The following is a 20,120-nucleotide window of genomic DNA, read 5'->3' as shown; positions in this document are numbered from 1 at the left end:
CAGAACAGATCGATTATCTCCAAATTTGACCATGCCAAATGATATTCTCATATATCTTAAGGCAGGGTCTCCCAAACTGTGTTCCTCGGAACACTGGCGTCCCGCAGGAAGTGAATAAGTGCTCCGTAAAAAACTATTAATAGCAAGGCGTTCTTCCGACATTTTTCCTTATTTTATTTAAATTCCTCATTATGTTTTACAAATGAAGTAAACAGTGACTAAATCAACTTTTCCTCTACTTTAAAATTATATTAATTTTCTCAACCTTCAAAATAAAGAAAATGTTCCACCAAAGTACCAGGATTCTCAAAAGTTCGGGGACAGCTGCCTCAAGGTATTGATGATGTGGAAGGAAGGGCACTTGACTGCCTAAACAATTTCATCCACACAACGACCAAGCTTTATCTCGTCCCAGGAGATGTGTGAAGAGTATCACCCCCAAAGGCCGCCGGACTCGCGTTGTTTAAGCGATGCAGTTTCCCACTCGAGTCGGCAGTCTACTTGAGCACTGACAGTCCCAAGGCCGCGGCTGGAGTTACGAGTGTGTTACCGCTGAACACTTTCACTTTCGCCGCCTTCACGATACACTGCGCTGTTTGTACCAAACACGCTCCGCTTGTTACCACATCGGCTCGCCTTACACCCGTTTCCCGTAAATTTTGCATTTCCCTTTACGTTTCTTCTACGTACTTTCACGAGGCATTGTTTTTCTCGGTAGGGTAACACGTAAAAGTGCGTTGTTTATTTCGATACAGTAGTCGAATGTGTCATCAGGACATTTCGGGTTCGAACGGATTGGATCATTTTCTGATTGAGGCAATTTTTCGGATCTAATGACAGCTCTGTCTAGTGAATTGCGTGGCTTGGAAGTCGGAAGTCGTGCGCTGTTAGGAAGACCACTCTGGTAACAGATACAATCAATGATTAAGAACTTCCGTGGTTCGGTTCATCAAGGAGCGGAATGTCTTAGACAGAGAGACATCGTATCCGTGACCGTTACAGCTTCTTCATGCTACAAGCAATCTTTTCTTGTAGCACTGCGATCTGAAATGCTCCAACAGTAGCACACTAAGAGAAAACTCAGTAACTCGAAAAATTATTGTTATCTGCGTTATATTTGGTTCAAATGGCTCTGAGCACTATGGGACTCAACTGCTGAGGTCATAAGTCCCCTACAACTTAGAACAACTTAAACCTAACTAACCTAAGGACATCACACACATCCACGTCCGAGGCAGGTTTCGAACCTGCGACCGTAGCGGTCGCACGGTTCCAGACTGTAGCGCCTAGAACCGCTCGACCACTCCGGTCGGCTGCCTTATATTTCTTTCACGAAAGTGTACAGAAAGAAATGGATTTTTTCGTAAAGATGAAAGTATTATTTGACGCTATAGCTACATTTTCCATTCACATATGACGCTTTGGCGATTCCTGAACTGTTGTCGGTTACTTCACCTTTTCCGGCATTTGTTCATCAAAAAAGAATAGAAAACGTCGGAAACAACAGAATAGAAACTATAAATGTCAGCAAAATAAATAAATAGAATAGGAAAGAGTTTAATAGTTGTTAATCTCCAGGCACAAAAGAGGAAGTATACTGTCCTTGCGATGATTTTGTATGTCGCTCTTTATTGTTTCATGAATATGGACGTTAGTCAAAGGGCCGTTGATGTGGCAATATAAACATGTTTTTCATGGAATAGTAAAGTCAAACTACCTACGATTAACGTTTATCAGTGAACGTAAACGTTCCGGCAAGCTGAGACGTTACCTTTACGACACAGAGCTCATTTAACGAATGCCTGTTATCAGAACTTCTATAGTTAAAGGACATCCACTTCTATAGTTAAAGGACATCTTCGCGGTCCTATCGTACAACGCGGCATACTAGAAGGCGAAAGGGAGCAATAGCATATTCTTCACTGAAAACTACAATGAAGAGTCTGAGGACGCAGGATGTTAGGACGCACGTGCAAGGAACAGAAAACGCAAAATATGTGCTAAAGCAATTCGATTTTCATACTGGAATTTGCACCATATGTCAGACTCCCGAGTGATCGGGCAGATGTCTAGGATAGGATTAGAAGTATACAACGCAGAGCCAATTTAGCTAGGCCGAAGACCATCAGAACTACGAGGGCGAGAGCCCAGCAACGGTAGCAGCATCTGTTGAGGCTATGTACGATATCAAATACGAGAATGACATACAAGCAGCTGTTTCTACACGTGGGGACTGCAACGCGCGTGAAGATTAACGGTGGTATGGTATAGACATGCACATTCAAATACAAAGACATGTAAACAGGTAGAATACGGCGCTGCGGTCAGCAACACCTATACAAGACAGTTGTTAGATCGGTTACTGCTGCTACAATCGCAGGTTATCAAGATTTAAATGAGTTTGAACGTGGTGTTATAGTCGGCGCAGGAGCGACGGAACACAGCATCTTCGAGGTGGTGATCAATTTTCCTTAAGACCATTTCACGGGTGTACCGTGAATATCGGGAATCCGGTAAAACATCAAATCTCCGACATCCCTGTGGTCGGAAAAAGTTACTGCAAGAACGGGACCAACGACGACTGAAGAGAATCGTTCAATGTGACAGAAGTGCAACCCTTCCGCAAATTGCTGCAGATTTCAATCCTGGGCCATCAACAAGTGTCAGCGTGCCGACCATTCAACGAAACATCATCGATGTGCGCTTTCGGAGCCGAAGGCCTACTGGTGTACCCTTGATGGCTGCACGTCACAAAGCTTTACGCCTCGCCTGGACCGTCAGCACCGACATGGGACTGTTGATGACTGCAAACATGTTGCGCGGTCGGACGAGTCTCGTTTCAAATTGTATCGAGCGGATGGACGTCTATGGGTATAGAGACAATCTTACGAATCCATGGACCATGTATGTCAGCAGGATACTGTTCAAGCCGGTGAAGGCTCTGTAATGGTGTCGGTCGTGTGCAGTTGGAGTGATATGGGACCCCTGATACGTCTAGATACGACTCTGACAGATGACACGTACGTAAGTATCCTGTCTGATCATCTGCATCCATTTATGTCCACTGTGCATTCCGACGACTTGAGCAATTACAGCAGGACAAGACGATACGCTACACGTCCAGAATTGGTACAGAGTGGCTTCAGGAACGCTCTTCTGAGTTTAAACACTTCGGATGGCCACCAAAGTCCCTAAACATGAAAATTATTGAGCATATCTGGGATGCCTTGCAACGTGCTGTTCAAAAGAGATCTCCACCTCCTCGTACTCTTACGGATTTGTGGACAGCCCTGCAGGATTCATGGTGCCTGTTCCCTCCTGCACTACTTCAGCCTGTGTACGTTCACTGCCTATATAGCCTGGGTACAGTCATAATCAGTTCATCAACCTGAAACTGCGTTAGTACAGCATACCGCATCCAACCTCTCTTCGATGAATAGCAAACTCAACTCAATTGACTTACGGACATGATGACAACTACATCTGTTTCGAAATCACATGTGAATCAGATACATTCATTACATCACGTTTTTCTTTAAAGTAGCATACTTCTTTTAAATAAACAGGCAGTTGTCGGTTCGTTGTCGATGTTGACATTGATCTTTTTGGTGTAGGTGGCTGGTGAGACTGATTCACAAGTCACTGAATTTTTTTCTGTGTTTATGTAATATGTTTTGTGTTATACTTTTATCTAAGAAAAAAATTGGCCAAGAGCGAGTAGGACTCACGCACTGAGGGTTCCGCCCAAACTTAATTACGTATATATTTAGAATGAGGCTGTGAAGCGGCAATATTTTACCTCAATACATGTGCTATTATACGATTTCATTTGTATATTTCATTCGATATGAGATCGTGATTGACGATGGGTTATCGGGTAACTGACCATTTCTTTGACTGATGGCCGGCCGGTGTGGCCAGCGGTTCTAGGCGCTACAATCTGGATCCGCGCGACCGCTACTGTCGCAGGTTCGAATCCTGCTTCGGGCATGGATGTGTGTGATGTTCTTAGGTTAGTTAGGTTTAAGTAGTTCTAAGTTCTAGGGGACTGATGACCTCAGAAGCTAAGTCCCATAGTGCTCAGAGCCATTTGAACCATTTTTTTGATACTGTGCAGCGCCACGTGCTAACATTTTTCTTGAGTATTGCGTGCCTGGGAATTAATATGAGCTAGACACTGCTGCCACAGAGCTTTAACGCCACATTTCGCCGCACTGTCCTAACGGATACGTTCCTCGTACGTGCCACATTGTCTTCTGCGGCTAATTCACGCAGTGTTGCTTCTCCGTTAGAACTGACAACTACACGAAATCGCCGCTTCTCTCGGTCGTTAAGTGAAGGCCGTCAGCCACTGCGTTGTCCCTGGTGAGAGATAATCCCTGAGATGTGGTATTCTAGGCACTCTCTTGACGCTGTGGATCGCGGAATATTGAATTCCCTTACGATTCCCGAAATGGAGTGTCCCATGCGTCTAGCTTCAACTACACTTCTGGCCATTAAAATTGCTACACCAAGAAGAAATGCAGATGATAAACGGGTATTCATTGGACAAATATATTATACTAGAACTGACATGTGATTACATTTTCACGCAATTTGGGTGCATAGATCCTGAGAAATCAGTACCCAGAACAACCACCTCTGGCCATTATAACGGCCTTGATACGCCTGGGCAGTGAGTCAAAAAGAGCTTGGATGGCCTGTACAGGTACAGCTGGCCATGCAGCTTCAACACGATACCACACTTCATCAAGAGTAGTGACTGGCGTATTGTGACGAGCCAGTTGCTCGGCCGCCATTGACCAGACCTTTTTGAATTGGTGAGAGATCTGGAGAATGTGCTGGCCAGAGCAGCAGGCGAACATTTTCTGTATCCAGAAAGGCCCGTACAGGACCTGCCACATGCGGTCGTGCATTATCCTGCTGAAATGTAGGATTTCGCAGGGATCGAATGAAGGGTAGAGCCATGGGTCGTAACACATCTGAAACGTAACGTCCACTGTTCAAAGTGCCGTCAAAGCGAAGAAGAGGTCACCGAGAAGTGTAACCAATGGCACCCCATACCATCACGTCGGGTGATAACGCCAGTATGGCGATGACGAATACACGCTTCCAATGTGCGTTCACCGCGATGTCGCCAAACACGGATGCGACCATCACGATGCTGTAAACAGAACCTGGATTCATCCGAAAAAAAGACGTTTTGCCATTCGTGCACCCAGGTTCGTCGTTGAGTACACCATCGCAGGCGCTCCTGTCTGTGATGCAGCGTCAAGGGTAACCGCAGCTGTGGTCTCCGAGCTGATAGTCCATGCTGCTGCAAACGTCGTCGAACTGTTCGTGCAGATGGTTGTTGTCTTGCAAACGTCCCCATCTGTTGACTCAGGGATCGAGACGTGGCTGCACGATCCGTTACAGCCATGCGGATAAGATGCCTGTCATCTCGACTGCTAGTGATACGAGGCCGTTGGGATCCAGCGCGGCGTTCCGTATTACCCTCCTGAACCCACCGATTCCATATTCTGCTAACAGTCATTGGATCTCCACCAACGCGAGCAGCAATGTCGCGATACGATAAACCGCAATCGCGATAGACTGCATTCCGACCTTTATCAAAGTCGGAAACGTGATGGTACGCATTTCTCCTCCTTACACGAGGCATCACAACAACGTTTCACCAGGCACCGCCGGTCAACTGCTGTTTGTGTATGAGAAATCGGTTGGAAACTTTCCTCATGTCAGCACATTGTAGGTGTCGCCACCGGCGCCAACCTTGTGTAAATGCTCTGAAAAGCTACTAATTTGCATATCACAGCATCTTCTTCCTGTCGGTTAAATTTCGCGTCTGTAGCACGTCATCTTCGTGGTGTAGCAATTTTAATGGCCAGTAGTGTACCTTTCCGTCAGTTAATTCCCGCCGTGTGGCCATAATCACGTCGGAAGTCTTTTCACATGAATCGCCTGAATACAAATGACAGCTCCGTCAAGTGCACTGCCCTTTTATACCTCGTGTACGCGATACTAGCGCCATCTGTATATGTGCATATCGCTATCCCATGACTTTTGTCACCTCATTTCAGTACGCTTGCTGCCAGTTTGACGTTTGTCGTATGTTGCCTGATGAACAGTATAGCTCAATCGTTAGCGGTGCTCTCTCCAGCTGGCCCGCTTGTCCAGTTTTCATTGTCGACATAGCGTCCCAGTTCCCATCCTCTACAAGCAGAGCCTTCTTCCGGCGACGCGCTTTCTCTTCTTCGTGCCCGATTCTGCAGCACGCGTGACACTCTCCACTCCTTCACGAAAACCCACTATTCAAGTTATGACTCACACTAAATCTCTACGGAATAGGCGCTGCACAAAACCAAATGGACAAACGATTCCGAAAAGTGATACACCAGGCAAACTACATATAACTAACAGGGGAACCTCCTCATCGCACCCCCCTCAGATTTAGTTATAAGTTGGCACAGTGGATAGGCCTTGAAAAACTGAACACATATCATTCGAGAAAACAGGAAGAAGTTGTGTGGAACTAGGAAAAAAATAAGCATAATATACAAACTGAGTAGTCCATGTGCAAGATAGGCAGCATCAAGGATAATCTGAGCTCAGGAGCGACGTGGTAACGTGGTTAGCGTGAGCAGCTGTGGAACGAAAGGTCTTTGGTTCAAGTCTTCCCTCGAGTAAATATTTTAACTTTTTATTTTCAGACAATTATCAAAGTTCAGGCACTCACACAAAATCAACTTCGCTCTCCAAAATTCCAGGACATGTTCAGATTTGCTTGGACATATGCAGGATTTGACGGTCTCACACGGAAAAATTTGAAAACATTAAAAACATATGTTTTGACAGACCACAGGGAAAACTAAGCGACTATGAAACTGTTGCATTCATTTGTTGCAGTTTATGTGACAAACTCTTATGTTTTCATCACTTTTTTGGGAGTGATTATCACATCCACAAGAAAACCTAAATAGGGCAAGGTAGAAGAATCTTTTTACCCATTCGCCAAGTGTACAAGTTAGGTAGGTCGACAACATATTCCTGTCATGTGACGCACATGCCGTCACCAGTGTCGTATAGAATATATCAGACGTGTTTTCCTGTGGAGGAATCGGTTGACCTATGACGTTGCAATCAAATGTTTTCGGTTCCCATTGGAGAGGCTTGTCCTTTCGTCTACTAATCGCACGGTTTTGCGGTGCGGTCGCAAAACACAGACACTAAACTTATTATAGTGAACAGAGACGTCAATGAACGAACGGACAGATCATAACTTTGCGAAAATAAAGAAAGTAAAATTTTCATTCGAGGGAAGACTTGAACCAAGAACCTTCTGTTCCGCAGCTGCGCACGCTGACCACGGGACCACTGCGATCCTGAGCTCAAATTATCCTTGATGTTGCTTATCTTGCGGATGGACTTGTCAGTTTTTATATTTTGCTTATTTTTTTCATAGTTCCATACAACTTCTTCCTGTTTTCCCGACTGATCTGTGTTCAGTGTTCCAAGGCCTATCCACTGTGCCAACTTATAACTAAATCTGGGGGGTGCGATGGGGAGGTTCCCTTATAAGATGCACATTTTGCCTCTTCTGAGAGTGGAAGGCGTTAAAACAACTAGAGAGAAAAGATGCGGAGTGTTCGGACACGGATAGATTGTGGGATGTGCTGGCATCTGCGCGGCAGCGGATCAGGTTTCCAAGTTGCCATACAACGTCGTATTGGCAGTCAGATTTATGGGAGGTGCAGGTCAGGCGAAAGTATTCCTGACGTTTGAGGGGATGGGGAAATGTTAGCTGGAACAAGGCGTGGGAGTGAGAAGACAGTCAGTTACAGAAAGCGAGACGGTGTGCGTGTCGTCCAAGAATTTGAAGGGAGCTTTAAAACTTTAGCGGAGGCCCGTCCAGCATTTGCATCGTTAAGGATGGGACGGTTGACGATCTTGTATGTGTGGATTTGGTCAAGTGATTCAGCCCTGATCTTCGGCCGGTTATTAATTTAAGTCTATTGTGGCCTTTGTTTTGTATAGTTAGTATGAGGGGATTTCGAACAAGTTTTTGGTCGAGTATTATATCTAAGTATTTGTGTGTATCTCTAAATCTATACTTCTCAAACCATTGTGAAATGTATGGCGAAGGGTACTTCACACTGAATCACATATTAGGGCTGCTTCACGTATGGAGCGCCGGAAAAATGATTGCTTGAATGCCTCTGCGTGCGCTGCAATTAGTCTAGCCTTGTCTTCGCAGTCCGTACATGAGCGGTACGTACGGAGTTTTAGAAGATTCCTACTTTCCTAAGTTAATGCTGGTTCTTGAAACTTTGCAAAGAGCATTTCGTCATTTTTCGGAATTTTCGAGGCGCTCGGCCAATTCGTCGAACAAACCTACGACGATTCGTGAATTCCTTCTTTGTATACGGTCAATATGCTTATCGTCGATAGAATGATTCTCCTTTCGTCTCTGGTCCGCTCATATACTTCTCTTGCCGCGTCACATGCCTTCAGCGCCACCAGGCACCATACAACATTGCGGTGGGCAGTGGTCGTAATGTTTTGGCTCTCAGTGTATGTCTGCTGCTCATTTCATTCGCAGCAGTTTTAACTGTTCTGTTAGGTTCCTGCCTAACCACACTCTCGGAAATCATGACATACTCGCAGATAAACAGCCAAATATTTGTGACAGACAAGAATGTAAATGTCATTGCTGTTCACTAGACTAGCAGCAATTTAAGCTGTACTGTTAGATTCCTGTGTAATCACACCCTCAGAAATGGCGACATATTCGGGAGGAAACGGTCAAATATTTGTGGCAAGAAAGAACATAAATGTCACTGCAGGTTATTTTACTCGCACCACTTTCTTCTTTCGTTTCTTAATCAGACTAAAGTCACGAAATAGAAGGATCTCATTCCTGATAGAGCAAGCGTTTATATGAAAATAACACAGAAAGTTGCAGAACGTACTTCTGTTACAAGAATAAGAAAATCCCAGAATGTGCTGCAAACGAGAAGATGAAAAAAATTATCGTATACCAGGACGCGAACTTAGTTCTTTCGACTGCATAACTGCACATGTCTAACCACATGACGACAGCTATTACATATAGTTTCGAACATTATTCGCGTTAATCTCAGAATCTCCTAAGGAATTTTACAGCAAATACACCTTTAACTGACATTTAATTATAGCAAAAGTTCCTAGTGTGACGAGCTTGTGATAAATCTTCACTGCTCCGTTGCCTTAAAACTGCATATAGTCATAACACGCAAGTTATAATACGGAAACAACGAAATACGATTAAGCCTCTCAAAAGTAGCGAGCGAGAGACGTCCCGTGACAGATTTCAGCCTCAAGCCGATGTGGCCCTCTCAGTTAAGTCACTCGTGATTCTGTGGCGAGATAGTACGGGTGCAAACTTATAAGATAAGCAGTTGCCGAATTTCTTTTGTAAATCATGCCTACCCGGCCGCTGTGGCCGACCGGTTCGAGGTGCTTCAGTCCGGAACCACGCAACCGCTACGGGTCGCAGGTTCGAATCCTGCCTCGGGCATGGATGTGTGTGATATCCTTAGGTTAGTTATGTTTAAGTAGTTCTAAGTTCTAGGGGACTGATGACCTGAGATGTTAAGTCCCATAGTGCTCAGAGCCATTTGAACCAAATCATGCCTAACTTTAGCGCAACGTATAACTGTACCCGAAGAACAATAAGACTACGAATATATCTTATTTCAAGTGCGTACAGAGTAAAAATGTTATCTGTCAGTGGTTTCGTACATTTGTGTTATACACCAGCACAAAAAGGACTTCACTGTGTTTAACTTTACGTGAATACGTGAATTCATTATTCTACCCTACTTTTCGTAATTTCCTTATGCACTATCGTGTACTATGCCCCTCTGTTTTGGATATTCAAAACATGGCAGAAGGTTGTTCAGGTTGCTTCACTCTCGTAACGATGTTATCTCTCTGAGGTATTCTGTCTCTTTGGTCAACGGGTGGTTCACAGACGTGTTTTGTAGTGACGTCCTTTGTAGACTGACTGCATTTTCCCAGTTCCTACAAATGAACTTAAGACTTCTACCTGCTTTACCTACGACGCAACCCAAGTGATAATGGGGGTAGGACGTCAAACGGGCCGACTTGGAGCAGGAGAGGCACCACAGGACATTTTAGTTTCCACTGTCTATACTTTTACAAGTAAATTCATGAAACTTTGTCAGCATGACCAGGAAGGATTCAGGATTCACACTCGTAGCAGCGGAAGTTCAAAAACGAAACAAAATATTTTTTTTTTACATGTGAAATTTCATCATTTTTTTCACTTACTGTTGGCTGCATTTGTTGCTATAGGTACACTTTTCTTCATAAGTAAGAGAGACTGTTCGATGAATTTTGCACAGCATACACACCATATTTACAGATGTTTGAAACTCTAGAATCTATTTAATTTATGAAAAAATGAATGAGCTGTTATGTTTTAAACTTTATGTTTAGAAAAAAAATCAAATTTTGTAGTTAATTATCTCAATTTTTACCACAGTTTTTAATAGATGTGGAAAATTCTAGAGTTTCATACACCTGTTAGTATGGTTTGTATGCTGTGAAAAATTCATCAAAGAATCTCTCTTACTTGTGAAGAAAAATGTACCTATAGCAACAAGTGCAGCCAACAGTAAGTGAAAAAATGATGAAATTTCATATCTAAAAAAAATTATTTTGTTATGTTTTTGCACTTCCGCTGCTATGAGTATGAATCATGAATCCTTCCTGGTCATGCTGACAAAGTTTTATGAATTTATTTGTAAAAGTATAGACAGTAGAAAATAAAGTTTCCTGTGGTGCCTCTCCTGCTCCAAGTCGTCCCGTTTGACGTCCTACGCCCTTAAGTGTTTTCGTGAGATGGATTGTGCTGTTTTGTGGCTTTTTAATGGAAACGTGTTCACTGGTCTGAGCGCCGGTATTCCTGGCGGCTGATAACTGTGCAGTATGTACTCGCGGCGCATCAGTAGCATTAAGTGCCTTAAGCGGCAGTAGCGTGATGACGCCGGCCGGCGTGTCGCGTTGCTGCAACTCGTCTGCTGGCGGGAGAAAGCCGCGCCCCGGGTTTCGTCACGGGCCTGCCGCAGGCCGCAGGCCGCAGGCCGCCGGCTGGCGCTCAGGCGCAATCGCGGCCAGCTGGTCAAGTGCAACAGCCGGAGCGGTCTGACAGCGCGCTGCCTGCTGGCTGTGTTCCAGGTCCCAGCTACCAGCCACCAGCTACCAGGTGCCCAGCCATGAAGCTGCACGCCGCCGTCTGCGAGAAGGCCGCGCCGCCCGCCGACTCCACCGCCGTTTCCGCGGCGCCGGAGGAGCGCCTGATAGAAGACGGCAAACAGGTAGGCACGGCGCACTCGCCCTCTGCGTCTGTTGACTCGTTGGCGCAGGGAGACTAAACAACAGCGGTCTTAACCCGCTACTGCCCGCACCGAAATTGTGTTTATTGTGCTATTACTCGCCACAGATTCTAGTAAAGCCAGATGATACCCTTAAAGAGTAGTAGAAGATGCTTTACCATTGGGTTGCTGCGTGAGTTCGTAGTTTTTTCCGCAAGTTCAATAAACACAACAGATACACGTAAGAGAGACTAATCATCAATAATACAGGGCTATTATAAATGATTAAAGCGATTTCATAAATTCACGGTAGCTCCATTCATTGACATATGGTCACGACACACTACAGATACGTAGAAAAACTCATAAAGTTTTGTTCGGCTGAAGCCGCACTTCAGGTTTCTGCCGCCAGAGCGTTCGAGAGCGCAGTGAGACAAAATGGCGACAGGAGCCGAGAAAGCGTATGTCGTGCTTGAAATGCACTCACATCAGTCATAACAGTGCAACGACACTTCAGGACGAAATTCAACAAAGATCCACCAACTGCTAACTCCATTCGGCGATGGTATGCGCAGTTTAAAGCTTCTGGATGCCTCTGTAAGGGGAAATCAACGGGTCGGCCTGCAGTGAGCGAAGAAACGGTTGAACGCGTGCGGGCAAGTTTCACGCGTAGCCCGCGGAAGTCGACGAATAAAGCAAGCAGGGAGCTAAACGTACCACAGCCGACGGTTTGGAAAATCTTACGGAAAAGGCTAAAGCAGAAGCCTTACCGTTTACAATTGCTACAAGCCCTGACACCCGATGACCAAGTCAAACGCTTTGAATTTTTGGCGCGGTTGCAACAGCTCATGGAAGAGGATGCGTTCAATGCGAAACTTGTTTTCAGTGATGAAGCAACATTTTTTCTTAATGGTGAAGTGAACAGACACAATGTGCGAGTCTGGGCGGTAGAGAATCCTCACGCATTCGTGCAGCAAATTCGCAATTCACCAAAAGTCAACGTGTTTTGTGCAATCTCACGGTTTAAAGTTTACGGCCCCTTTTTCTTCTGCGAAAAAAACGTTACAGGACACGTGTATCTGGACATGCTGGAAAATTGGCTCATGCCACAACTAGAGACCGACAGCGCCGACTTCATCTTTCAACAGGATGGTGCTCCACCGCACTTCCATCATGATGTTCGGCATTTCTTAAACAGGAGATTGGAAAACCGATGGATCGGTCGTGGTGGAGATCATGATCAGCAATTCATGTCATGGCCTCAACGCTCTCCCGACTTAACCCCATGCGATTTCTTTCTGTGGGGTTATGTGAAAGATTCAGTGTTTAAACTTCCTCTACCAAGAAACGTGCCAGAACTGCGAGATCGCATCAACGATGCTTTCGAACTCATTGATGGGGACATGCTGCGCCGAGTGTGGGAGGAACTTGATTATCGGCTTGATGTCTGCCGAATCACTAAAGGGGCACATATCGAACATTTGTGAATGCCTAAAAAAATTTTTTGAGTTTTTGTATGTGTGTGCAAAGCATTGTGAAAATATCTCAAATAATAAAGTTATTGTAGAGCTGTGAAATCGCTTCAGTCATTTGTAATAACCCTGTATATTCTGCTCCACTATGTACAGTAGTTTGTCTACGCTGAGGTAACTTTTCGCTGCCGCAACTGTAGAAAACGTGTGCTTTTGAGGCGAAGAACACGTCGAGCCATGTTCGGAGCTCCTTTTCATCCGGAAACGAAGTTCCTTGAAGGTTGTTCGATAAAGAGCAGAAAAGGTGAAAATCTGAGGGCGCAAGATCAGGTGAATAAGGTGGGTGCGAAATGACTTCCCAGCCAAGCTCCTGTATAGCGTTTTTAGTCAATCTAGCGCCGGCCGAAGTGGCCGTGCGGTTAAAGGCGCTGCAGTCTGGAACCGCGAGACCGCTACGGTCGCAGGTTCGAATCCTGCCTCGGGCATGGATGTTTGTGATGTCCTTAGGTTAGTTAGGTTTAACTAGTTCTAAGTTCTAGGGGACTAATGACCTCAGCAGTTGAGTCCCATAGTGCTCAGAGCCATTTGAACCATTTAGTCAATCTAGCAGAATGCGGGAGGGGGTTATCGTGGATTAGCATCACTTTGCGCAGTCTTCCTGGTCGTTGTTCTTGAACTGCGCCTGCAAGACGTCTCAGTTGTTGAGAATAAATGCCAGTAGTGATGGTTACAAAAAAATGGTTCAAATGGCTCTGAGCACTATGGGACTTAACTTCTGAGGTCATCAGTCCCCTAGAACTTAGAACTACTTAAACCTACCTAACCTAAGGACATCACACACACCCATGCCCGAGGCAGGATTCGAATCTGCGACCGTAGCGGTCGCACGGTTCCAGACTGAAGCGCCTAGAACCGTTCGGCCACTCCGGCCGGCTGATGGTTACACCTCGAGGAAACAATTCGTAGTACACCACACCGTCGCTGTTCAACCACATGCATAACATTATCTTTTATGCATGTGCTCAGGTCTCTGTACGGGAAGTTGCTGCTTTGTTTGGGCTCAACCATTCCTTTCTTCTCCTTATGTTAGCATAAAGACGCCATTTCTCGTCAGCAGTAACGATACAGGATAGGAATAGTCAGTGTTGTTCACGAGCCAATTGATGACGAGGAAGCAGAGATGCACTTATGGCTATCCCGCTGATTTTTGTTAGTTTAGCTTAGAGCATGCGGTATCCATACTCCCGACTTTTGAACCTTCCCCATTGCTTGAAAATGTTCATCACATTTGCCAGTTCTCGAGCACAATGACGTGGATCATTGTGAATTAACGCTTTTAAACTATTTTCATCAAATCGCGAAGGTCTTCCTCGACGTGGTGAGTCAGTAATACCGTAACGAGTCTCCTTAAAACGAGAAAACCATTTCCTTGCCGTGCTCTGTCCTATGGCATTATCCCCATACTCGGCGCAAATGTTTCTGGCTGCCTCTGCTGCTGTCATCCCTCTACTGAACTTAAACAGAAGAACATGTCGCCGGCCACTGTGGCGGTTCTAGGCTCTTCAGTCCGGAAGCACGCAGCTGTTACGGTTGCAGGTTCGAATCCTGCCTCGGGCATGGATGTGTGTGATGTCCTTAGGTTAGTTAGGTTTAACTAGTTCTAAGTTCTAGGGGACTAATGACCTCAGCAGTTGAGTCCCATAGTGCTCAGAGCCATTTGAACCATTTTGAACCAATATGTCGGAAATGTTCCAATTTCTCCACTTGGCACTCCATTTTCTAAGGTGTACGGGTCCACTCTCTATCTCCAAATGACAAAAACTCCAATAGCAACAGTGAGCTACAAATCAAAAATGACAATAGATAAATAAACTCGTAGCAACCGAAATACCAACATGCGAAACAAAAACTTATGCATAAACCTAATAATTATTTATTAGACTCAATATCTTCAGGATTGAGGGCTACAATATTCTGTGTCTTTTGACCTCCAATGCTTCGCACTGGAAAATTAAATGATGGTGTGGTCCCATGCCCTCACCACATAGTCTACACTAAGCGGCTTCTTCCTCTACACCCATTGTCTGTAGGTGTTTCCTCAACTCCTCATGGCGAGTGGTTCAAGTGGCTCTAAGCACTATGGGACTTAACATCTGAGGTCATCAGTCCCCTAGACTTAGAACTACTTAAGCCTAACTAACCTAAGGACATCACACACATCCAAGCCCGAGGCAGGATTCGAAACTGGGACCGTAGCAGCAGCGCGGTTCCAGACTGAAGCGCCTCATGGCGGCTCATGGCCAGTCATAAGTTTAACCTGCCTACTATTCAAGCACAAGATTGCAGAACTTCTCTTAAAACCTGTTTACAGCATCTTTAGCTTACTGAAGTACGGATGCGCTGATGTATGCCTCTAGTGTTACGCGTGATTTCTCAGCCTCCCACAGTACGGAAACAAAGAATCTCTGCTTCGTGTACCGCTCCTTTTTGTAAACATTACTCGCAAGAGAGTTTCATGTCGTATGCCATTGTGTTCAGTTCTTGTGTGCATCCATGATTAATGCGCCTCAAAGAGTTGTAGGAAGGGTTCTCACAAGGAAATAAAGCGTTTTAGGACCCTTGTCCGTATAATTCAGATTCTTCTTCCACGTGTGGAGATGTGTCCTGAAAGTTCGGCCATACATTTTTGTTGCACTCTGTATGCGGCGTTTTGGCTATTATAGGTAAAAAAGAAAGGGGTGAGTAGAGAACAATGGAAGAAACAAAGAATTCCAATAAACATAGGACCGGAAACCACCCGCCAGTATAACCGGGATATTAAAGCACTGCTTCTGGGACGGTTAGGTTCGCCGGCCGTAGATGAAATCCGCTCGGCGGATTAGCGACGAGGGTCTACCTGTCGACGAAGCTGTATGTGATTTTTAGGCGGTTTCCCACGTCCCGCTAGGTGAATACCGAGCTGGTACGGAAGTTCTGCCTCAGTTACACGGTTCGCAAATATTTAAAAAACTTTCGCTCTCTTCCACATCAATAACACTACACGCAGGTAGTAGGGGTCCACATATTACGTCCCAGGGGTAACAGGGTGACGACAGCAAGGGCATCCGGTAACCCGTTAAGTTAATCGTACCAAATCAGTTAGTAACCATGCCGAGCTGCGCCGATGCGGGACAAAGGCATAAGAAAAAGAAGGGGAAATATAGGTCCGGAGACTAATGGTTTCCCCTATACGAGCTATGCACAGGTGCAGTCATGACAGTTGGTTCAAATGGCTCTGAGAACTATGGGACTTAACAGCTGAGGTCATCAGTCCCCTAGAACTTAGAACTACTTAAACCTAACTAACCTAAAGACATCACAAACATCCATGCCCGAGGCAGTATTCGAACCTGAGACCGTAGCGGTCGCGCGGTTCCAGACTGAAGCGCCTAGAACCTCTCGGCCACACCGGCCGGCGTCATGACAGTGTTTCAACACTGTTAATGTCTGAAGTTACGTTTTGGATGATGTTTCTTATCGTGAAAAGATGTGCGTATTGGTATACTGGCACACTTTCATGTGGCTGTTCACAAATGCGTAATGCGAAGCTTCGGCAACAAGTGCATCGGTCGTAGCTCGTCAAGGAGATACCCATCCACGTCCCCCGACTTGAACCCATTGGATTCTTGTTGTGTAGGGGGACATTTAAAAGCTGTGGCGTATTCCATGCCTGTTGATAGTGTCGTTTAACTCCAGGAACGCATTGTGAATGGTTGCCATTGCATTCGTTCACACCTGGCGTTTTTGAACGTGTACGGTCATCGATAAGGAGACGCGATAAACCACGTCTTCACCTGAACGGTGGCCTCGTGGAACACTTGGTCTAATGTGTTTGTTCTGAAGTGGGTATCTGCAGTTAGGATCCTCAGGAACTTCGCATTCATGTACTCAGCCGTAATATGGCGTATCAGGAAAACACTCTTTTCCAGACCTATGTTTATTAGGAATACTGTAATGATGGAAGCCAAAGACAAGAATAAAAATCTGTGCAACGGTCGGTACTTGAACCTGGCTCTCCTTGCTGAGTACGCAAAATGCGAGCCCTTACACCAATGCAACACTACAGCTAACACTGCTGCACTGACCTATTTTCCCTTTTTTAGATCGTCGTTATTGCCGAAGCTCTCCAACACTGAAACAGCACCCCATCGTTAGACGTAATGGGGAAATCCTTTACATCAGGTGTAGGTGATGTGTAGTGACGATCTAAAAAGGCGAAAATAAGCTGAAGACGTGAATTAAGATTTGGCGTTGGACTTGAGTAGTCCATGCAGAACTGGTAGTGTAGTGCTGCGGTGGTGTAGCAACCGTCATTTATGCTTAATAACCAACGACACCTGGGTTCAAGTCTTATCTGTGGCACAACTTTTAATTCATTTCTTCAGCTTCCATCATTATCGTAGATAAAGATGAGACTCAAATGTCTCGAGGAAAAGTTAATTATAAGATTTATTAGGATTATTTGCTTGTTTCACTGTCCTCCGCTCGCCGCTTTGTTTCGTGACTGTAATAGTCGAACGCCTTGTTCACGAGCAGACGAGATGTGAGTGTTAAGGAAAAGATGTCCATGATCTGTGAGTGGATATCTCGGTCTCTTGTGTTTTAATAAGCTAAAACAGAAAGTTTTAGCTCTTTTGTTCAGCTGATTCTCTTTGCATTAAGTAATATCCAAGGTGAGCATCAGTACAATTTTATTCAATTACAGAGACACTAATTAAACACCAATCGCGGAGACAGCGAGCTGAATAGTTTAAGTGTCATAGTTTAGTGTGTCTTAAGCACGTTTTGTCAAACGGTTAGTGTATTTTAGTAATTGACAACGTAACTGATTAACTGATTTTATCCATGTTGATCTAGGTCGACATTCTGAAGAAAACCTAATATGTGTTCCCGGGGAATCATCGCAGCAATTTCGCTGGTCAGAGCTGACATATTTCAAACTATGAGATAGTTTGGGATCCTTCAAAGGCGCTGATGATAATGTTCTTAAGTGCCAGTAGAATAATCAACATCCGTCTGAGCGACTTTTGATCTGATTAGAATATTAATACTTCTTTATTCACAGGCTTATACAGACTAAAAAATAACCCTGATAAGATACATGTTTATTCAGATAAATTACCCGAGCATTTGATATGATGGTCCAGAGCAATAGGTATTTTGTTTGTTACCAAGATTCATCTTAATGGACACAGGTTAATATTAAGGCAATAGAAAAATCAGTATACGAGTAAACTGTAAATGTACCTACATTAATATCCTCCTCTATCATGTGTCACCATTCGCGTTATCAACCTCGAGGGACAGTTTAAAAGATTTTTCAGACTGCTAAAAACCTCGTTCGTATTCTGAACAGAATGTTTAAACCTTCCGGAAGTTCCCGCCATTGGCTCAAGATGTCAAGTATCATGCTATCATCCCTAGGAAACAAGAAAGAAACTCTAGTGTTATTACGTAATGAGGAGAAACACACAGATTTCACGAATGTTTTTGTCGTTCCAGTCGCCATTTTCGCTTTTAATTAATGGCAGTTAATAGAATAAGAGTCCTTTTACAGCCTAATGACTCTTCTTTCCGGTTCACATACGAGAATTACCAATTTAAGGTTCTCTAATCTCTTTCTTTGTCCTCTTGCCTCTGAGTGGCAACGGAAAGTAGATTGAGGTGCTGATAATAATAATTTCTTGTATAATGAAAGCTCTCTCTGACAGCATTGCGTGACCATCCTCTACAAAACCCAGCTCATTTCCAGCTTGCATCAGCGCTTGCGACATAAAATGCTTATGGTTCTCAAGATCATAAAGTCACGCCTATAAACTGCAGTAGCTCACTAAGTTAACTCCAGAGTCGCACCACCATGCACATTCTCATATCAAAATTCACCAAATAAGGTTCCTCTTCAGTCTCCAAAACTATCCGTCTTCCATGTTCCGCACTGCCCCATTCTCATGAGCCCCTTTCTCTTCCTCAACCTTCGTGGAAATCCAGACTCAGCCGCAACTAGCTTCTGTGTCGCATTCATTGTGTCCGGAGACCAAACCTTCACGTAATGTTTTAACGTCTGTTGTGAACGCCGTGCTTTGTTTATACTAGTAATGTGCAGCTGTACATTTGTAATTAAGTGTAGCAGATGCACAGCAGACACTAGTCACTCTTAATTGGTGGCATTTTAAGAGCAAATTTGAAACGAAGACGTGAAGAAATAAAGTAGAGTAACGTCTGAAGAAGTATTTAGTAATGCTGTATTCATTGGTCAAATTAAGATCGAGAATGTGGACAAAATATGCTAAAAACACTATGATTGTATAATGCAACTACGGGACACAACAAAAAAAGTAGTTTAACAACCACATGTTTTTATACAGTCTCATTTCTAGCTGAACGAGTAAAACGTTAGTATTTAGAAATAGACAGGAACTTACTAATAACTTGTTGTACCTTCATGTACTCTTGCTTTCGATTGTGCAAAATCTTCATGCAACATATCATATCTTTTGACTACCACTATAACAGCTGTCGTATTGAGAGGACTTTCGAGGCGACGAATACGAAGTTTAATTGGAAGTTTGCCGCTTACACCTAGTAGGTTCAGTCGCAGTATGATTGCCTTCGTTGTAGCTTTGTTTTTTACAAAGACATGAACAGCGGTATGACTTTTTAAATGGCACCCTGTATTTTTTATTCGGTAATTCATTTCCTCTCCTAAAGACCTATTCAAAAATGTATTACAATGTACCATTCACTGAAACACACCGTTATTAATTACATAACACAACATTGACGTTGACGCTCCCAGCACTTAGTGCAGGTACTCGGGGTAATGGAACACATCCACGTGCTGACGTTGACAGAGGACAAATGTAAATATAAGTAGAATGCACACCCGTCAATCCGTCAACCATCGTCAGTTGAAGATTTATGTGAGTAGAATGTACACCAACGAAGAGAAGGTAGAAATGCTACTCATCTATGGGGAATGTAAGTTAGCAGAACAGTAATTGCAATACTGTTTTCTTATGTACGGGTACATTTAGTACAGTAGTTCAGTCCTTTTAAATACTGTTTTGTAGAGCAAGCATACAGTAAAGGCTGTCCTTCCTACAAACTGCATCGATATAACATTTCTTTTATTGTTGTTGTTGTTGTTGTTGTTGTTGAAGGTAGGCGAATTGCTACGCAGGCAGCGGCACTGTGCAGAGAACGATATCCTGACAAGAACCCACTTTCCCGA

The 20,120-nt window shown here is 44.3% G+C and overlaps 1 protein-coding gene across 1 annotated transcript in view; it reads left to right on the top strand.

The window, feature by feature from the left end:
* LOC126246112 (progestin and adipoQ receptor family member 3-like) overlaps positions 1-20,120 on the top strand; it is a 199,419-nt gene that overhangs the window by 65,418 nt on the left and 113,881 nt on the right. The window contains exon 2 of the mRNA XM_049948370.1: positions 11,242-11,381. Within this exon, the coding sequence (XP_049804327.1) occupies positions 11,280-11,381 (102 nt within the window). The 5' untranslated portion in view covers positions 11,242-11,279. The remainder of the gene's footprint in view (positions 1-11,241; positions 11,382-20,120) is intronic.

This window comes from Schistocerca nitens, chromosome 1 (assembly GCF_023898315.1).
Source record: "Schistocerca nitens isolate TAMUIC-IGC-003100 chromosome 1, iqSchNite1.1, whole genome shotgun sequence".
NCBI classification, from domain to species: domain Eukaryota; kingdom Metazoa; phylum Arthropoda; class Insecta; order Orthoptera; family Acrididae; genus Schistocerca; species Schistocerca nitens.
This window is presented reverse-complemented; position numbering and strand designations above follow the sequence as displayed.